The following is a 14194-nucleotide window of genomic DNA, read 5'->3' as shown; positions in this document are numbered from 1 at the left end:
TTGTTTGGATACAAGGCTTTGGCTGTGATTCTCAAAGGCACTGAGGATTGGCCTAGCTCTGTTACCATTGCAGTCAATAATAAAAGTCCCATTAACTTTCATGGGAGCAGAATTAGGCCAATGTTGAGTGTTTTTAAAAATCCTACCCTGCACATTTCTGTTTCTTTAGGACCAGCGAGAGAAACTACCAATGAGCAATTCAGCAAGTGCCTTGAAGGCTTCCTTCCCGTCTCTTGAATCCCAGCAACATCTGTATAGTAACAGGTAAGCTGAATGTTTTTCTTCCTCTTACTCAGCCACCATCTATGCAGCTGATAACAGCATTAATTGGAGCTTGTTGCCTGTCAGCAGTTCTGTAGGTTGCAAACATTTTCCATGGAAAACAGCTTGGTAAAAATTGTATTTCAGCTGGGTAATTATGTATTGCTGAGGTACCACGGTGCTGGACATGACATGGACTGATGGACAAATAGATACAAAAGAAATATTTTTATCTTTCACTTATTATTTGCAGTAGTACTTAGGGTGGCTAGTTGTAGTGTGAAACCTTGTTTTACTGTGAAAAATCCCCTGTTGCTATAGTTATTCTTCTTCACTTGATTTTGATAGCAAATTTGATATCTGAGAATAGGGAAGCATTCCCTGTATTAAAAAAGGCAGCCATCTTCCCCACCTTGGCATCTGTCACTTCTGATTTCACAGCCTACAATTTTAGGATAAGAAGGTAAATCTCTCACATCCATCCATTTTATGGAGTGATGTCATTGCACATATATAGACAGAGGCTTAGTTCGCACATGAATTTACCAGTTTACATGCTCCAAGATTAAACCAATGAAAAGGATTTACCTATTTCTAGTGGTGTTCGGCCCCTTCTCTTATCCCCTGCTGAAGATGGCCTGGTTTCCTGGTTTATAAAGATACAGTACATCAGCAATGTACTTGGCTTTGGAACCACCCAAATTACCTCACGTGTGCCATTAAGTTTTAATATTGTGGTATGTCCATGGCTGTGAGACAAGTTAATTTGCATTATGGCATTATTACAGCTACCTGCAGTGGGTGCCAGCAAAATCTTAGCATATATTGTACTGTAGTAATACATTTATCATGGTATTGGCAGTATTTAGAACATGGAATGTTACAAATACCACAGTTAATTTAACTGATGTAAGTGATCAGTGTATGTCTGTGTCAAGGCTGAATCCCCACTCTGTCACTCCAAGTGCAGAAAGTGCGGGCCCGCAAGGATTTTAAAAATTAATACTTGCCATTCCAGGCTTGTATTACATTCTCAAGGTTACAGCTTTTCTATGACCTTGGTACCCTCAAGCCCTTTCACCACCACCCCCTCCAGGGAAGAGCTGAGAAAAAAAACAAAGGAAATTAGCTGTGACTACCAGCTAATCAAACATGCACAAATCTCTTAGGACACTAAAGATCCAATCCTGTTCTTAAAAAAAGGTAAATTTTATTTAAAAGAAAAAGAATACACCTGGAATTTAGGCTTTTGCTAGATTTTAAAAGAGCAATTCCAAAAATCAAGCACCCAAAATAGCTTTGTTGGGAAGGTTCAGCTTAAAGGTTGCAAGCAAACAAAAGCATCTGGGGTTAGTACAGAAGAGTACACAAGCCAATAAGAAATAAAAGAAATAACCCTAATCGTATCTTTTTAGACAGTGCCTAATTTTACTTACATATCTGAGGCTCCAGATAAGTAGGTTCGAGGTATGAATTGATAATCTGTAATCATACCTGGCTTAAAGCTGCTTATACCATTAGTGCTCCATGTCCCTGCAGCCCAGAGAACAACAGACAAAGGGAAAGTTCCTTTCCCAATTTTAAAAAGTTCTACCTTCCCATTGGCTCTTTTGGTCAGGTGCTCACTCCTTTCCTTTTCCCTGTGGGCTTGTTAACCCTTTACAGGTAAAGCAAGCAGAGAACAGACACCAAGAGGGATTTTACAGCTAACTGGCTGGCTGGGTTTCCATCAAAGGGAGCTACTCCACCCCCACCACCACCACCGTATCACAGTCTGCTTAGAGCATTTTGTCTTGAGGGTAAAGAAAAAGGGTTGCTGAAATGAACAAACTGAAGAAAAACAATAGGGGTAAACATGATTTCTCCTGCACAAACTTTACCCTTACGCTTGACAGTTCCATTGTGACTGCAGGGTTTAACTATTTACCATGGTCCTAGTCCTGGAGTTTTGTATGTGGTGATTTGTATGTATCCTTGGCCGAGATCAGTAAGCACCTTGAATGTAAGGACAGAGACCTTAAACTGATGTGATGTCTTAGGAGGAGCCAGTGTAGTTGTAATTTTGTTTTCCTATATCTAATTTCACCTTTGATGTTACTTTTGTAGTTACCTTTTGAAGTCCACTGTTCTTTTCTCGTAGTTTCATGGAGCGTTAATCTTATTTTATATTAAGCTCTTTAAACCGATTTCACACAGGCACATTTTCAGTATATGCACGCATAATTAGAAACACGGCTCTTTTATTGTGAGGGGGAGCTGCGGGCTTAGTATCCCACTGTGCATGAAAATGTACTTTTGCTCTTTGGAACCTGGTTGAGGCTTTAACATTTTGGAGGGAAAGTTTCCAGTTTCATGCTGTTTCAGAATATAGAATAGCAGAATGCTCATTGTCCAAGGAGTCCCTTGTACACAGTAGACTCAGTAACATTACTTATTAATTCCCATCATTATGTAGGATGAGACCCTGGCTATAACTTCCCTTCTCTGTTACATAGTCCTGGTTCACAAATGGCCCTTTGTTACCCAATCCACCAAGAAACTGGTAATACGTTCATATAAATTGATACTACCACCTTCACCCAACCGGCAGACTGGTCACAATAGTGGAAGCTGATACAAATTATATACCATGTAATGTTGTATATAGATCAGTGGAAATAGAGAGCTATATCCAAGAGGGAATTCAGTTAGAAGATGTGTTGAATGGACATAAAATCTAACACTTAGTGGGCTCCCTGTCAGAAATGTAAGACTATTGCTGACAGAATAAGCATGCACTTAAACCATTCAAACTAGCTCCTTGGTGTGAACAGAGGCAAATGCAGACTTCAGGATTAGAAGTAATGGAATCTCTGTCTTGGCCCATTTAACAATCCCAGGATACAACTCAGGGATTTGGCTATGGTAACCTTTTTCAAACTGCTGCAAAGAGTCCTGTGGCACTGTGTAGACTAACAGACGTATTGGAGCATGAGCTTTCGTGGGTGAATACCTACTTCTTTGGATGCAGCACTCTTTGCTGCTTTTACAGATCCAGACTAACACAGCTACCCCTCTGATACTTTTTCAAACTCTAAATATTCATTCTAAGAAAACCCTTTGGTCATCTCACAGGTCTGTAATGCACAGTTTACGTTAACTATTATGGTTTATGGGGCACTTTACAAACATTTTAGAATAATAAAATACTTAATTTGTGCAATGGCTGTTCTGGCAGTTGGGAATGTCATTAATTAGAGGTAGCAGAGATGATCAAGTCGCAGAAAGAGAAGAGGTGTCCCCAAGTAATACATGATAACGTATCAGGTCAAGAAGAGTTTGGTAATCCTTGTTAGGTTTAAATGGACAAAATTAACAAGTTTGTGACCAAATATTTTCCTTTAAATAAAACAGTGTTTCAGCCCTTAGCAACTCAACCAAAACTAGTCTGTGTTACTAAGGGCTCAGTTCTGTGAAGTGCTGAGCACGGGCACTTAGAAGTTAGAACCTCACAGGATCAGGCCTTAAAAGACCCAAAACCACTGGTTTGATCTTTCTTCCACTGAAGAGAATGTCAAAAATCCCACTGATTTCAGTGGCAGCAGAATTGAATTTAGTACCTGGGGTTTGTTTAATATATACACATACTTAACACACAAGCCATCCTCAATGTATTCTACATGAGATTAACCTTCCTATAGGAAAAGTGCTGTGTTACACAGGTAAGCTAGTGTTGCCTTACTCATGTTATCATATCTGATGTATTTCAGATAGCTGAAATTTATACTATGCATTTTCTAGAGGCTTAACCAGAAACATTCATTTCAAATCCAAACTTGCTCGCTCTGCAATTCTTGGGATGAGTCTTCACGCTAGGTAGTTTTGAATATTTTATAACCTTCTGTGATCGCAAACAGTAATCTGAAATGTTCAGAAAGCATAAGTGCCAAAAGCAGGGGCGGCTCTAGGTATTTTGCAGGCAAGCTGTCTTCGGTGGCTTGCCTGCGGGAGGTCTCCAGTCCCGCGGATTCGGTGGCATGCCTGCGGGAGGTCTGCCAAAGCCGCGGGACCAGTGGACCCTCTGCAGGCATGCCGCCGAAGGCAGCCTGCCTGCCGCCCTCGTGGCAACCGGCAGAACACCCCCTATGGCTTGCTTATAAATTTTTGTTCCATTTTTTTAGGTTTTGTGTAAGCTTTAATGAAGCATAATGAAAATATCCATGCATACAAATAAGAACAAAAAATGCTACCTAATAAGAGCATAAGCTGCATATAGGCATCAGATAATATCTTTAGAGTACATATGAAGTGATACTGAGACACATCAACATTCATTATAAATCCTCCTAGATCTTCTAATAAAAGTTTCCAAATCTAAATTAAATTTATTATCTCATATATCCAGAATTTCTAGACTTAGTGCAAATGCAACATGTGAACAGCTCCTAACAAGTGTCATATGAGGCTGTTAGAAGCAGCAAATCCAATCTATTCAAATTAATTTAGTCACAATGATGAAAAACTCTGCAATGGGGAGAAAACAGAGAAAGGCTGATCGTCTCTCCATTTCAGACTGAAAAAGGTCTATAAATATCTCAACAAACCCAGAGTGAAAATATAGTTTGAAGGGGAAAGTAATATGAAATACAGAATAAAAGAAACTATTTTACTAAAAAATATACCTGATAAAATTCCCAAAGCATCAAAAAAAGAATGCACTAACATATCCACACTGTCACCAGCCTAAAGCTATGAGTTAATTGCAATTGTGTAGGTGTGTCTGTCTGTCTGTCTGTGGCTCCTACAAACTCTGTAAAACATCTTAAATTGTACATTTCTGGCTCAGTACTTCTTGGCAGCTCCACTCCAGAACACAAGGATAGTATTCAGTTCATCCTGGTGGATGGGCATTCCCCAATTCCTCTCTCACATTGGTTTTTATTTAGGAAGTTTATCAGATTCTTGTATTTTCAGCTTTACTCATTGGATATTTAGATTAACTGCTAGTGAAGGATGGAACTGTTCACATGTTGCGTTCGCATTGAGTCTAGAAAACTTTGGTTCTTACACAGATCTTCTCAGAAGCCCTGGACGATTCCCTTCTCCCATTTCTCTCTCTGTTTCTGTTTCCAGCTCAATCAGATCTTTGTCTCTTAACCTTATCCAATCCCTTTTGCTTCACCCAACTCCCTTTCTCCAACTCCAACAGACTCCATGGACATGCAAATCTTTCTCCTTTACCTCAACAGACCCTTTAGTTCTCCAGCTTTTTCCTTGAGGCCCCCTACTCCCAATTTACATTCCACAGGAGATAATCCCAGGTCCTGTGTGTTCTCTGATGACGTCTTGCCTGCTATTGTCTTCACTTTTCATTCCCTGGGTTGCAGGAGTCACTTGCTGTATAGGTATTGTGTGAAACAAGGGAAATATTTTCACAATATTTTTGTAGCATTTTCCATTTTGCCCATTTTTCATGCTCTTGAAATGTCACATTTCTGAACATTTGTGGAGATTATAATGTGTCTGCAGAAGAAGAGCTCTATGTAGCTCAAAAGCTTGTCTCTCTCGCCAACAGAAGTTGGGCCAATAAAAAATATTACCTCACCCACCTTGTCTTTGAGGAAAAAATCCTTGGTTGGTGAATTTCCATTTGAGCTTTAAAAGTTTGGGGGAAAAGACCCTGCACAAAACTGAAGTCACTAAAAATGCTCAAATTTCAAGCTGTTTGAATCTTGCTGCAGAGATTTTGCCCACTCTACACAGAATACCTTGCACCCTTCAACTCCACAGAGACCCTGTAACCTACAAGATTTGAAATCGGCAGCTTGACCTGTCTGGGCCATCCAAGACCCTGTCAGAAAGGAAGCTGATAGTTTTCTAATGCAACCCAAATAAACCTTGTTTAGAGTGAAAACTGTAGGGAACAACTTTCAAAAGCACCTAACTGATATAGGAGCCTAAGTTCTATTTTCAAAAGTGACTTAGGAATTTAGGAGCCTAATTCTAGTTGGAAGTCAAAGAGAAGACTCCTAAGTTCCTAAGTCACATTTGAAATTGGGACTTCACCTCTAAGTCACTGAGATGTTTTTGAAAATTTTACTCAAGGTCTGAAGTCCTGTATTGATCTGATAACATTCAAGAAAAGTGAAACTCCTTTGTGCCTAGTTATTGCATCACAGTGATAATACATCACACATTACCCATTCTCTTGAGGCTCTTCTAACACCCAGACACAATGGAGTGAGCTAAGCATGAAGTATTAAACATTTAGTGAAAGCTGCATTTTGTATTTAATTAATTTAAAGTGAGTGTCATTTCAATGCAGTAGGCAGATACCAATGGTATAGGACTTCAGGAATTAAAGGGAAATGTTCAGCCCCATAATCTATGAGCTTCTCATTTGAATATAATTTACACTCTTGGGCACAGTATATTCTGCAAAACTGAACTTGGCACGATGTAACACAGTAAAATATTAGTAATAAATTTCTTTCCTTTTTCATGTTCTCTGCCAGAAACATCAATTCATAAGCCAAAGTGAATGAACTATTGCAGGGTTAAAAAAGCAGGAATACACCAAGCCCACCACCTAGCGGAAACACACTGCTCCTGAATAACAGCATGTTGTAATTCTCTCTTAGTATTGGCATAAGAAATACTGCTGCATATACTTACCCATAGACACAGGAAAGCTGCTGAACAAGGGGAAATTGACATTCCATGACAGAAATCTGCCTTCCTAACTGAGAGATTCCTCAATAATGGCATCTCTCCTTTTGCAATAAGCATAGCTATGATCAACAAGCCAGATCTGTAGGTCCTCACTCCGTTTTTATCCAGTCTCCCTTTGATTTCAGTAATAATTTTGCCTGAGTAAAGGCTGAGTACAAACTGAGTTGAGGCCTCAGCATTTGGCTCAGTATTAATTTAGAGAGTAAAAAAGTTCACAAAATGTATTTCTAAAATACACCAAAATGCTCCATCGTGAAATTAAAACTCCTGCATAGAAAGTGAAATGGTGCATTGTCCTCTGATTCTTTACCACCTTATTTGCCATTCTAAAACATTAGGTTCCTCAGAGTGCCTTTTTGGGGTCATATTCACTGTGCAAGTGCCATCATCACATAAGTCGGATAGAAAATTTCCTTCTTCCTGAAAGCAAAAGATGTTTTTTGTAGTTAAAACAAATACATTCTAAAAACCAGCTTCATTGTAGTCATTTCAGATGTATCCAGAAGTTTGCTCCACACTAACTCTTAATTATCCCTCCATTTTCCACCTCTAGTTGTTCAGATACCGGTAGAGTCAACCCCAATGAAGATCGTGGTAGGAAAAACAACCTGAGCAGGCTCAGCAGCTCAACTTCAAATACAAGGTAGGGAGCATGTTGGTGCCATTCAGAGGGTAAGGCAGGCTGGCATTTTGTCTCCAGTTCATTAGAATCCTGAACAATCCATTGTCATCTCTCTTAATAACATACTGAAGCTGCTCATTTTGAATCTGACTTTATAATTAAAGGCGAGTCTATGTCTTCACTTATACCCCGTGCACTCATATTGAGAGGTCACTCCCCACCTTTCATGCACTTCCTGTTCGACTGGAGGCAGTTTTCTGCTGGTTCATATTGTGAAACCTATACCATAACAACATAAAAGGCTCTTTTTATATTATTTTGTTTTTTAATGGGTATCTTAGAATTTGTAGACCAATGTAGGATGCAGAGACCCTAAATCCATAATATTTTTCACCACCATGGTTTTCCCCTGGCGTGAATGTTAAAGCAGAATTTTTAGTAGAATATTGCTGTGTGTGTATTTCCTTAAGACATTCACAATCTCCGTTGTGCAAATTATGCCAGTAACAAGTGAGAACAACAACCCCTGTGTCTGTCAGGCTGGATAGTGAGTATTTGTATTGTTTTCTCAAAGGAGGCATAGCTGCTTTATGTTCAATGAATTTGTTGGCAGAAATGACTGAGATTTTTTGGAATCACTTTTGTTTATGTTCACTCCCCACCCCGCAAAAAAACTAGACATAACCCTGCTGTACTTCAAGTTTAACACTTAAGCCATTTTTTACACTTATAGCCATGTCGAAGAAGATGTGGTTAGCATTTATTTTTATTTATTTATTTGCAGTAGGAAAAAGAGCAGAAGGTATTTGCCTCAAATTTGCCAAAATAATCCACTTTTGGGACAGAGGCAAAGCATGGAAAATTTCTTCCCGAAAGTACAGTGTTTCAGAAATGTGGTTGTGTGTGTGTGAGAAAGAAAGAAAGGAAAAACAGGTTAAAAAGGAAGTTAGGCATCACCTGCTCTTATGTACTGTACATTTTTCACTGTTAACACTGCTGCTAATCAAAATTCAGCAGAAGGTACAGGAAAGTTAACTTTTGTATGAATTAGTTACTCTACTGTGCTGAATAATTTCTTGATAATGGCTGCTTTATGGCCTGCGTCTGACCCCGTGAGATGCTGCACAATAGTAATTCTAGGTCATAAAGGAGGACGTTGACTTTCATGTGACAAAGTGTGTTGTAATCTGCTTCCTTAACTGAGAATATCTGACTCTCCCCTAAGATCCTCAGTTTTTACTCAATCCTTATAGTTTTTATAGAGATGTCTCCACTAATAGCTACTCAAAAGATCATCCTAAGAAATAGTGCTCTGTTGGAGTTTAGAATATTCTTGTTAATTAGATAAAAATAGACATTTTGTGGAGTTTATAACAATTTCTGTACAGTTGCCATTTTGGTTCTGTGCCAGCAGACTACCACTTACCAACTAGAGATTTAATTAGCAGCACATGGACAGGCATATCAGACATCTGTTCTATATCAGCCAAGATTATATTCTGCCATAATAGTTACTTAACTGCTGTAGAGAAAACCAAAATTAGAAAAGAGTTTTTAAAAAGTAGAATCTCTCTATATTCATGATTCCTCTCCATATTTTATTGTGCTTTGATTATGATAGTTTCTATTTGGAAAATGTTAGTAGTGGTAGTAGTAATTTATTATTACCAGTTGTGGACTAGTTCATCTATAAACCAATGTGAAGGCATAGGGCCAAATCTTCAGCTGGTGTAAATTTTATACTAGCTGAAGATCTGATCCATGATCTTTGTGTCAAAGAATTTATAATGTAAGGCCCTGGCTTAACCACATGGGCACAGGGACTCAATGCAGGATTGGGATTTAAATAGGCAAAAAGATATGGCAGTAAGCTGCTGTTTATCCCCTAGACTTGTCCTGGTTGTAGTGACTTCTGGCAAATGTCATGAACATCATATGATCCACAATCTAGTTCTACATGTACATCCATGTTGACATGCTATTCCATGCAATGCTCACTCAGTTTGCCTCTAGATTTGTCCCATGCTAATAGCAGCAACAGTTCTGTAGCAGAGTCGCATTGCACAGATGCACCCATCATTTCTCTAGTAACCTCATTGCATTATTTAATTCTGCTTGACAGTAATTTTCTGTGGGCTGACATTAAAATATTTTTTAACTCTATGTGTGTGAGGGGAGGGCATGTAATAACTAAACAGGCTGCAATATGTTAGAATTATGGGAATCCAGGTGTATTTTAAAAGCATATACAGATGAGAAAGTTAAAAAGCCGTGGGCTTGATTCTGCCCTAACTCAGGCTGGCTTCTGTCAACATAACCTCAGGAGAAAGCCCTTAAATCTACCGTTTTTTCAAACAGAAAAAAAAGGAAACGGGAATAGAGAACATGGAATCAATCTGTTTACTCATCTGAATATACCTGCTTATTTCAGGACCCCCCAGAGTTCAAGTTCGTCTGTCCCACTCACTGGAGACAGCCAGACTGATGCTGACATTCTGGCTTTCATTAAAGCCAGACAGAATCTCCTGCAGAAGAAAGGTAAACCCTGCTAAACGTACTAGGCCAAACAGAGCTCTCTGATACAGCAGTAACGCATATATCTATATATCAATGCTAATATAAATCTCTTTTGGGTATTTGTCACTAAATCAGAGGGTAAGAGTAGTCATAGGTGAGCAGTAAATTTCAGTCTACAGTGTGAGTAAATAAAACTGGCAGTAGGTAGAAGGCACACAGGAGCGGCTCCCAGAGGCAGCCTGGAAGTAATTCATCACAATAAAGACAAAAGTTTCTTCTCTGTTTGTTTGGTTTTTTTACAACAGTTTTTCATGACAGTAGCAAATTAGAGAGAAGATGAAAGCAGCAGTAATTACTGAAGCAATAACTTTCCATCACCACTCAAGTGCTGATGACAGCATTACTCTGCAAGCTATCAGCCCCGGCAGATGGTGTTAGCGTTATCAGAGAGTGGTGCTTTACTATCACGCTGCTTATCAGGAATAACTCTCAGGTAAATACACACAGGCTGCAAATCCAGCCACCTTATGCCCATCCAAAGCAAACACTCAGCACACTTAGGCTTTGGGTCCCCTTTTGTCTTAATTTAGTAAGGCTGTTGTCAAGCTTCTTCTGGAGACATTAAAGTTGAATTTGTAGACAGCTGACTTACGAGCCAGGCTACAGAAAAAAAGAAATATTTAAAGCAAACATCTAAGGCTTTTAGAAGGTCCATGATTCATCCCATTTATAACATACAAAAAATGAACTTTTAATTACAAGGGCGCAATTAGTCATGAAATCATTTCTGAAAGCCCATCAAGATTGAATCTGTCAGCTGCCTTCCCTAACCTGCTTGTTATTTGTTTATAGGCCATCAGGTAGCATTATGTGTGGATCTCAAAGAAGGCTAGGCATTACCAAAACTGATAAACTTCAGTTTCAGGCCCACTCTGTGTCTGAAAGAGACTCCTACAGAACAGAGGATGATCAACACATTTTAAACTGTGCTAAAGTTCAGTTATAAACACTGTGAAGCTAAATGTGGTACCATGTGCATGATGCTTACCACAGCCAGCCTGGCAGTGCGGTGTAGGATGACTTAGAAGGTGTAGTGTGACTTACAGAAGTGTACAGCTTGCCAAGCAGTGTACATTACAATATATGCACTGGGGCCTAGCAAAGTTCTTAGCCAGCAGATTGTCCACCAGGTGCAGTAGATGGGTCCCTCTCTGAGCTCCCCTTCGAAAGCCAGGTGGAGGCCTCTGTTCATTTCTTGTCCAAGCCCAGCACACCCTTAGTACACAGGATTGGATTTGGCCCTAAATTATTTCAGTTCTCTGCATCCCTCAGACACAGCCCTAGACTTTCTGAGAGCCACTAGTGCCTCTCAATGCAAAGGAAGTCTTAACCACATACATTCAGGCTAAAGGCAGTAGACAATAGTAGTGACTGTTGCAGTAATTGTTCATGGATTAACTAACAGAGGATTTTGACAGCAGCTGGGCTCAGGGCAAAGGAAAAGAAGAGGGCCCCGAGCAGTGCTCGTTAGGTAAAGAAATCTCAGGTAAAGTTCAGAGGAAGCTGAGTGGGCAGGAAGAGGGAGTTACTCAAAGCAGGTGCTTTGGGAAAGCAGACAATAATAATAACTAGCTCTTAGATCTCAAACACTTTGCAAAGAAAATCAGTATCATTATTCCCATTTTAGAAATGGGAAAACTGAGTCACGGGGCAGTGAAATGACTTGCCCACAATCACCCACCAGGCTAGTGGCAGAATCAGAGATGGAACCCAGGTGTTCTGAGTCCCTGCCCAGTGTTCTATCCACTAAGCCATACTGCCTACCCAGAGTTCAAACCTTTTTAGGCTTATCCATTCTGTAAACATTTGAGCTCTTTTCCATAATGGTGCTTTCTCCAAGGCTGTACCATTTCACTCATGGCGCTTGGGTTTCTTCATGGGAAATCCCCTGCAGGTGACTCCAGCAGAAAACATTTTCTGAGCCAAACCAAAGTCTGCTAAGGCATGGAAGATGCCATCATACTTCCTCTCCCTTCCTTCAATGCTTGAAACTGCTCCATGATATCAATGGCCCAGAAACACATCAAAGACTCTGCTTTGTTTTAGCTGAAAAGAGAGGATAAAATGTGTGCACAGGCCAATGGTGTGGAAAACAAGTTTCATAAATAGAAAAAGCATCAGCGTGGGAATGCACATCGTTAATGAAAGTAATACAGTGGAAAATGGCCTCTTTGAAGGGGTCCCGGGGGGAGATTAGGTAGGCACTCACAGATCATTGCCATTCATGTCTCTGAGCTTTACAAACAGACATTAATTAAAGGAGGCACACATGCAGTGTAGTGATGGAATACGCTCGTTTGGATACCTCTCTGTTCGTCAAGCCGCCTTGGAGTAGCTTGCTGGGATTGCTAACATTATCATTCTTGAAACATGGCAGCACAGCTAGTAAAGTTACTTACAAAGGGCTGCTCAGTGAGCATGAACATTTGTTTCACCCTTCATTCTTGGAGTAGCGAAGTGAAAACAGTTGGAGGTCAATGATATGTTGGCCTAAAACTCTTGGATTCAACCCTCTTCTTGCCCTGCATCTGTTTTTGTCTGTGGAGTAGCCATTGGTTTAAAATTGATGACAATGTCTTGAACTACAGTTTGATTAACAGTGTCCTTATCTCCTTTCAGGCTTGGGGAACAAGTGAATTTCTTGTTGCACTCCTCTTCTCCCACCTTCTCTCTTTAAGAACCAGGAACAACTCACCACTTTGGGTCTGCAACTTGATGGAGAAAAAATGAATGACTTGTGTATGTCAAACCTGTGCAATCAAATCTTCAGCATAGACAAAGATCAAGCACAACTGAAGCAACTAGACAGGAAAAAAAAACTTTTTGTTTGTTGGGAATGTTATGGTTATTTTGTAAAACATCACAATTGCTAGCACTTTTTAAAACCACTTTTCCATCACTACTATAAGTGAAACATTTCTTTGCTACTGATGCAATTTTTTTCTCTTTTTCTGATTGTATTTTGGAAGCCTATGAATAGAGTTATATGAAATTCAACAGTTTTGTCCACAAATGTTTGTACAAACATTGCTGGGTTTGATTCAGGTGAGTTTCGTAGCTGTGCTGTGCAAATATAGTAAATATTTGGTTCATGAAATTTAGCAGTTTTATTCAGGACCATTGACTAATGCCAGCACATTACTTTTATTGTTTTGTTTGGTTTTTTGTGAGAAAGGCAGTTTTCATACAAAATGCCTGAAATTTTGAGATCACGTGTTATAATATGAAAACTGATCTGCATTGAAGTGAAATTTCATAAATCAAAGTTTCCAAAAATTTTAGGTCTTTCACTTGGATACATTAAATTTCATGTAAAAATGTATCATCCCCAAAATTTCCAGGCTTAAAAAAAAAAACAGTGATATCTTGCAGGTGTAATGTAAAATCAAGGCAATTTTTGCAGAATCCAAACAAAATATGAAAATGTAAATATAAAGTTTTAACGTTTTGTTGCAAATACTGTTCTTTGTATAATCCCATTCTGCAACCCCATGTCTCACTTTCAGTTTCAGATTCAAGCAAATCTAAAACATAAAAGTGAAATTTAGTTTCCAAAATGTACATAGTTTCAGACTGAAACCACCGCATTTCATGCTATTGAGCAACTTGCAGTGATGAAATCTGAAAACTCTTTGTTATTCATGTCCAAATACATATAACTTGATTGGTAGGAGTCATGTATTCTTTAGGGCATAATCTTCAACTTCAAATGCTGCTAAATTTTTCAGCAACTGAACATTATGCAATGAATTGGAAAATACTCAAAACCACAGATTTTCATCAAATAAACAATTAAAATATGATCAGTAATGTAATCTGTTATTTTAAAAAGCAATGTATTTCCATGCATTTCAGTTTACTGCAAAAATCAACATGAGTGCCACAGAAATCGGTATGTTTTGCACAGAATTTAGCAAGCACCAACCGAACTGGGAGTCAAGTCCATGGTTATTCATCGTCAGTGAGGAAGTGAGTGGGTTCAGGTTTTGTAGCAGAAGGGACATAGTTCTTCCTGCTCTGGAG

The 14194-nt window shown here is 39.2% G+C and overlaps 1 protein-coding gene across 5 annotated transcripts in view; it reads left to right on the top strand.

Annotated features, from left to right (window-relative positions):
* Positions 1–13974, top strand: part of KIF6 (kinesin family member 6) — a 307218-nt gene extending 293244 nt beyond the window's left edge. For 4 of the 5 annotated variants that reach the window (XM_030557284.1, XM_030557281.1, XM_030557285.1 and 1 more), the window contains 4 exons: positions 170–264; positions 7526–7615; positions 10026–10132; positions 12791–13974. In XM_030557284.1, coding sequence (XP_030413144.1) covers positions 170–264; positions 7526–7615; positions 10026–10132; positions 12791–12807 — 309 coding nt within the window. In that variant the 3' untranslated portion in view covers positions 12808–13974. The remainder of the gene's footprint in view (positions 1–169; positions 265–7525; positions 7616–10025; positions 10133–12790) is intronic. The other variant, XM_030557282.1, reaches the window with a different exon arrangement.
* The last annotated feature ends 220 nt before the right edge of the window (positions 13975–14194 follow it).

Source organism: Gopherus evgoodei, chromosome 3, assembly GCF_007399415.2.
Source record: "Gopherus evgoodei ecotype Sinaloan lineage chromosome 3, rGopEvg1_v1.p, whole genome shotgun sequence".
NCBI lineage: Eukaryota > Metazoa > Chordata > Testudines > Testudinidae > Gopherus > Gopherus evgoodei.
The sequence above is the reverse complement of the archived record's forward strand: the minus strand, read 5'-3'. Positions and strand labels throughout refer to the sequence as shown.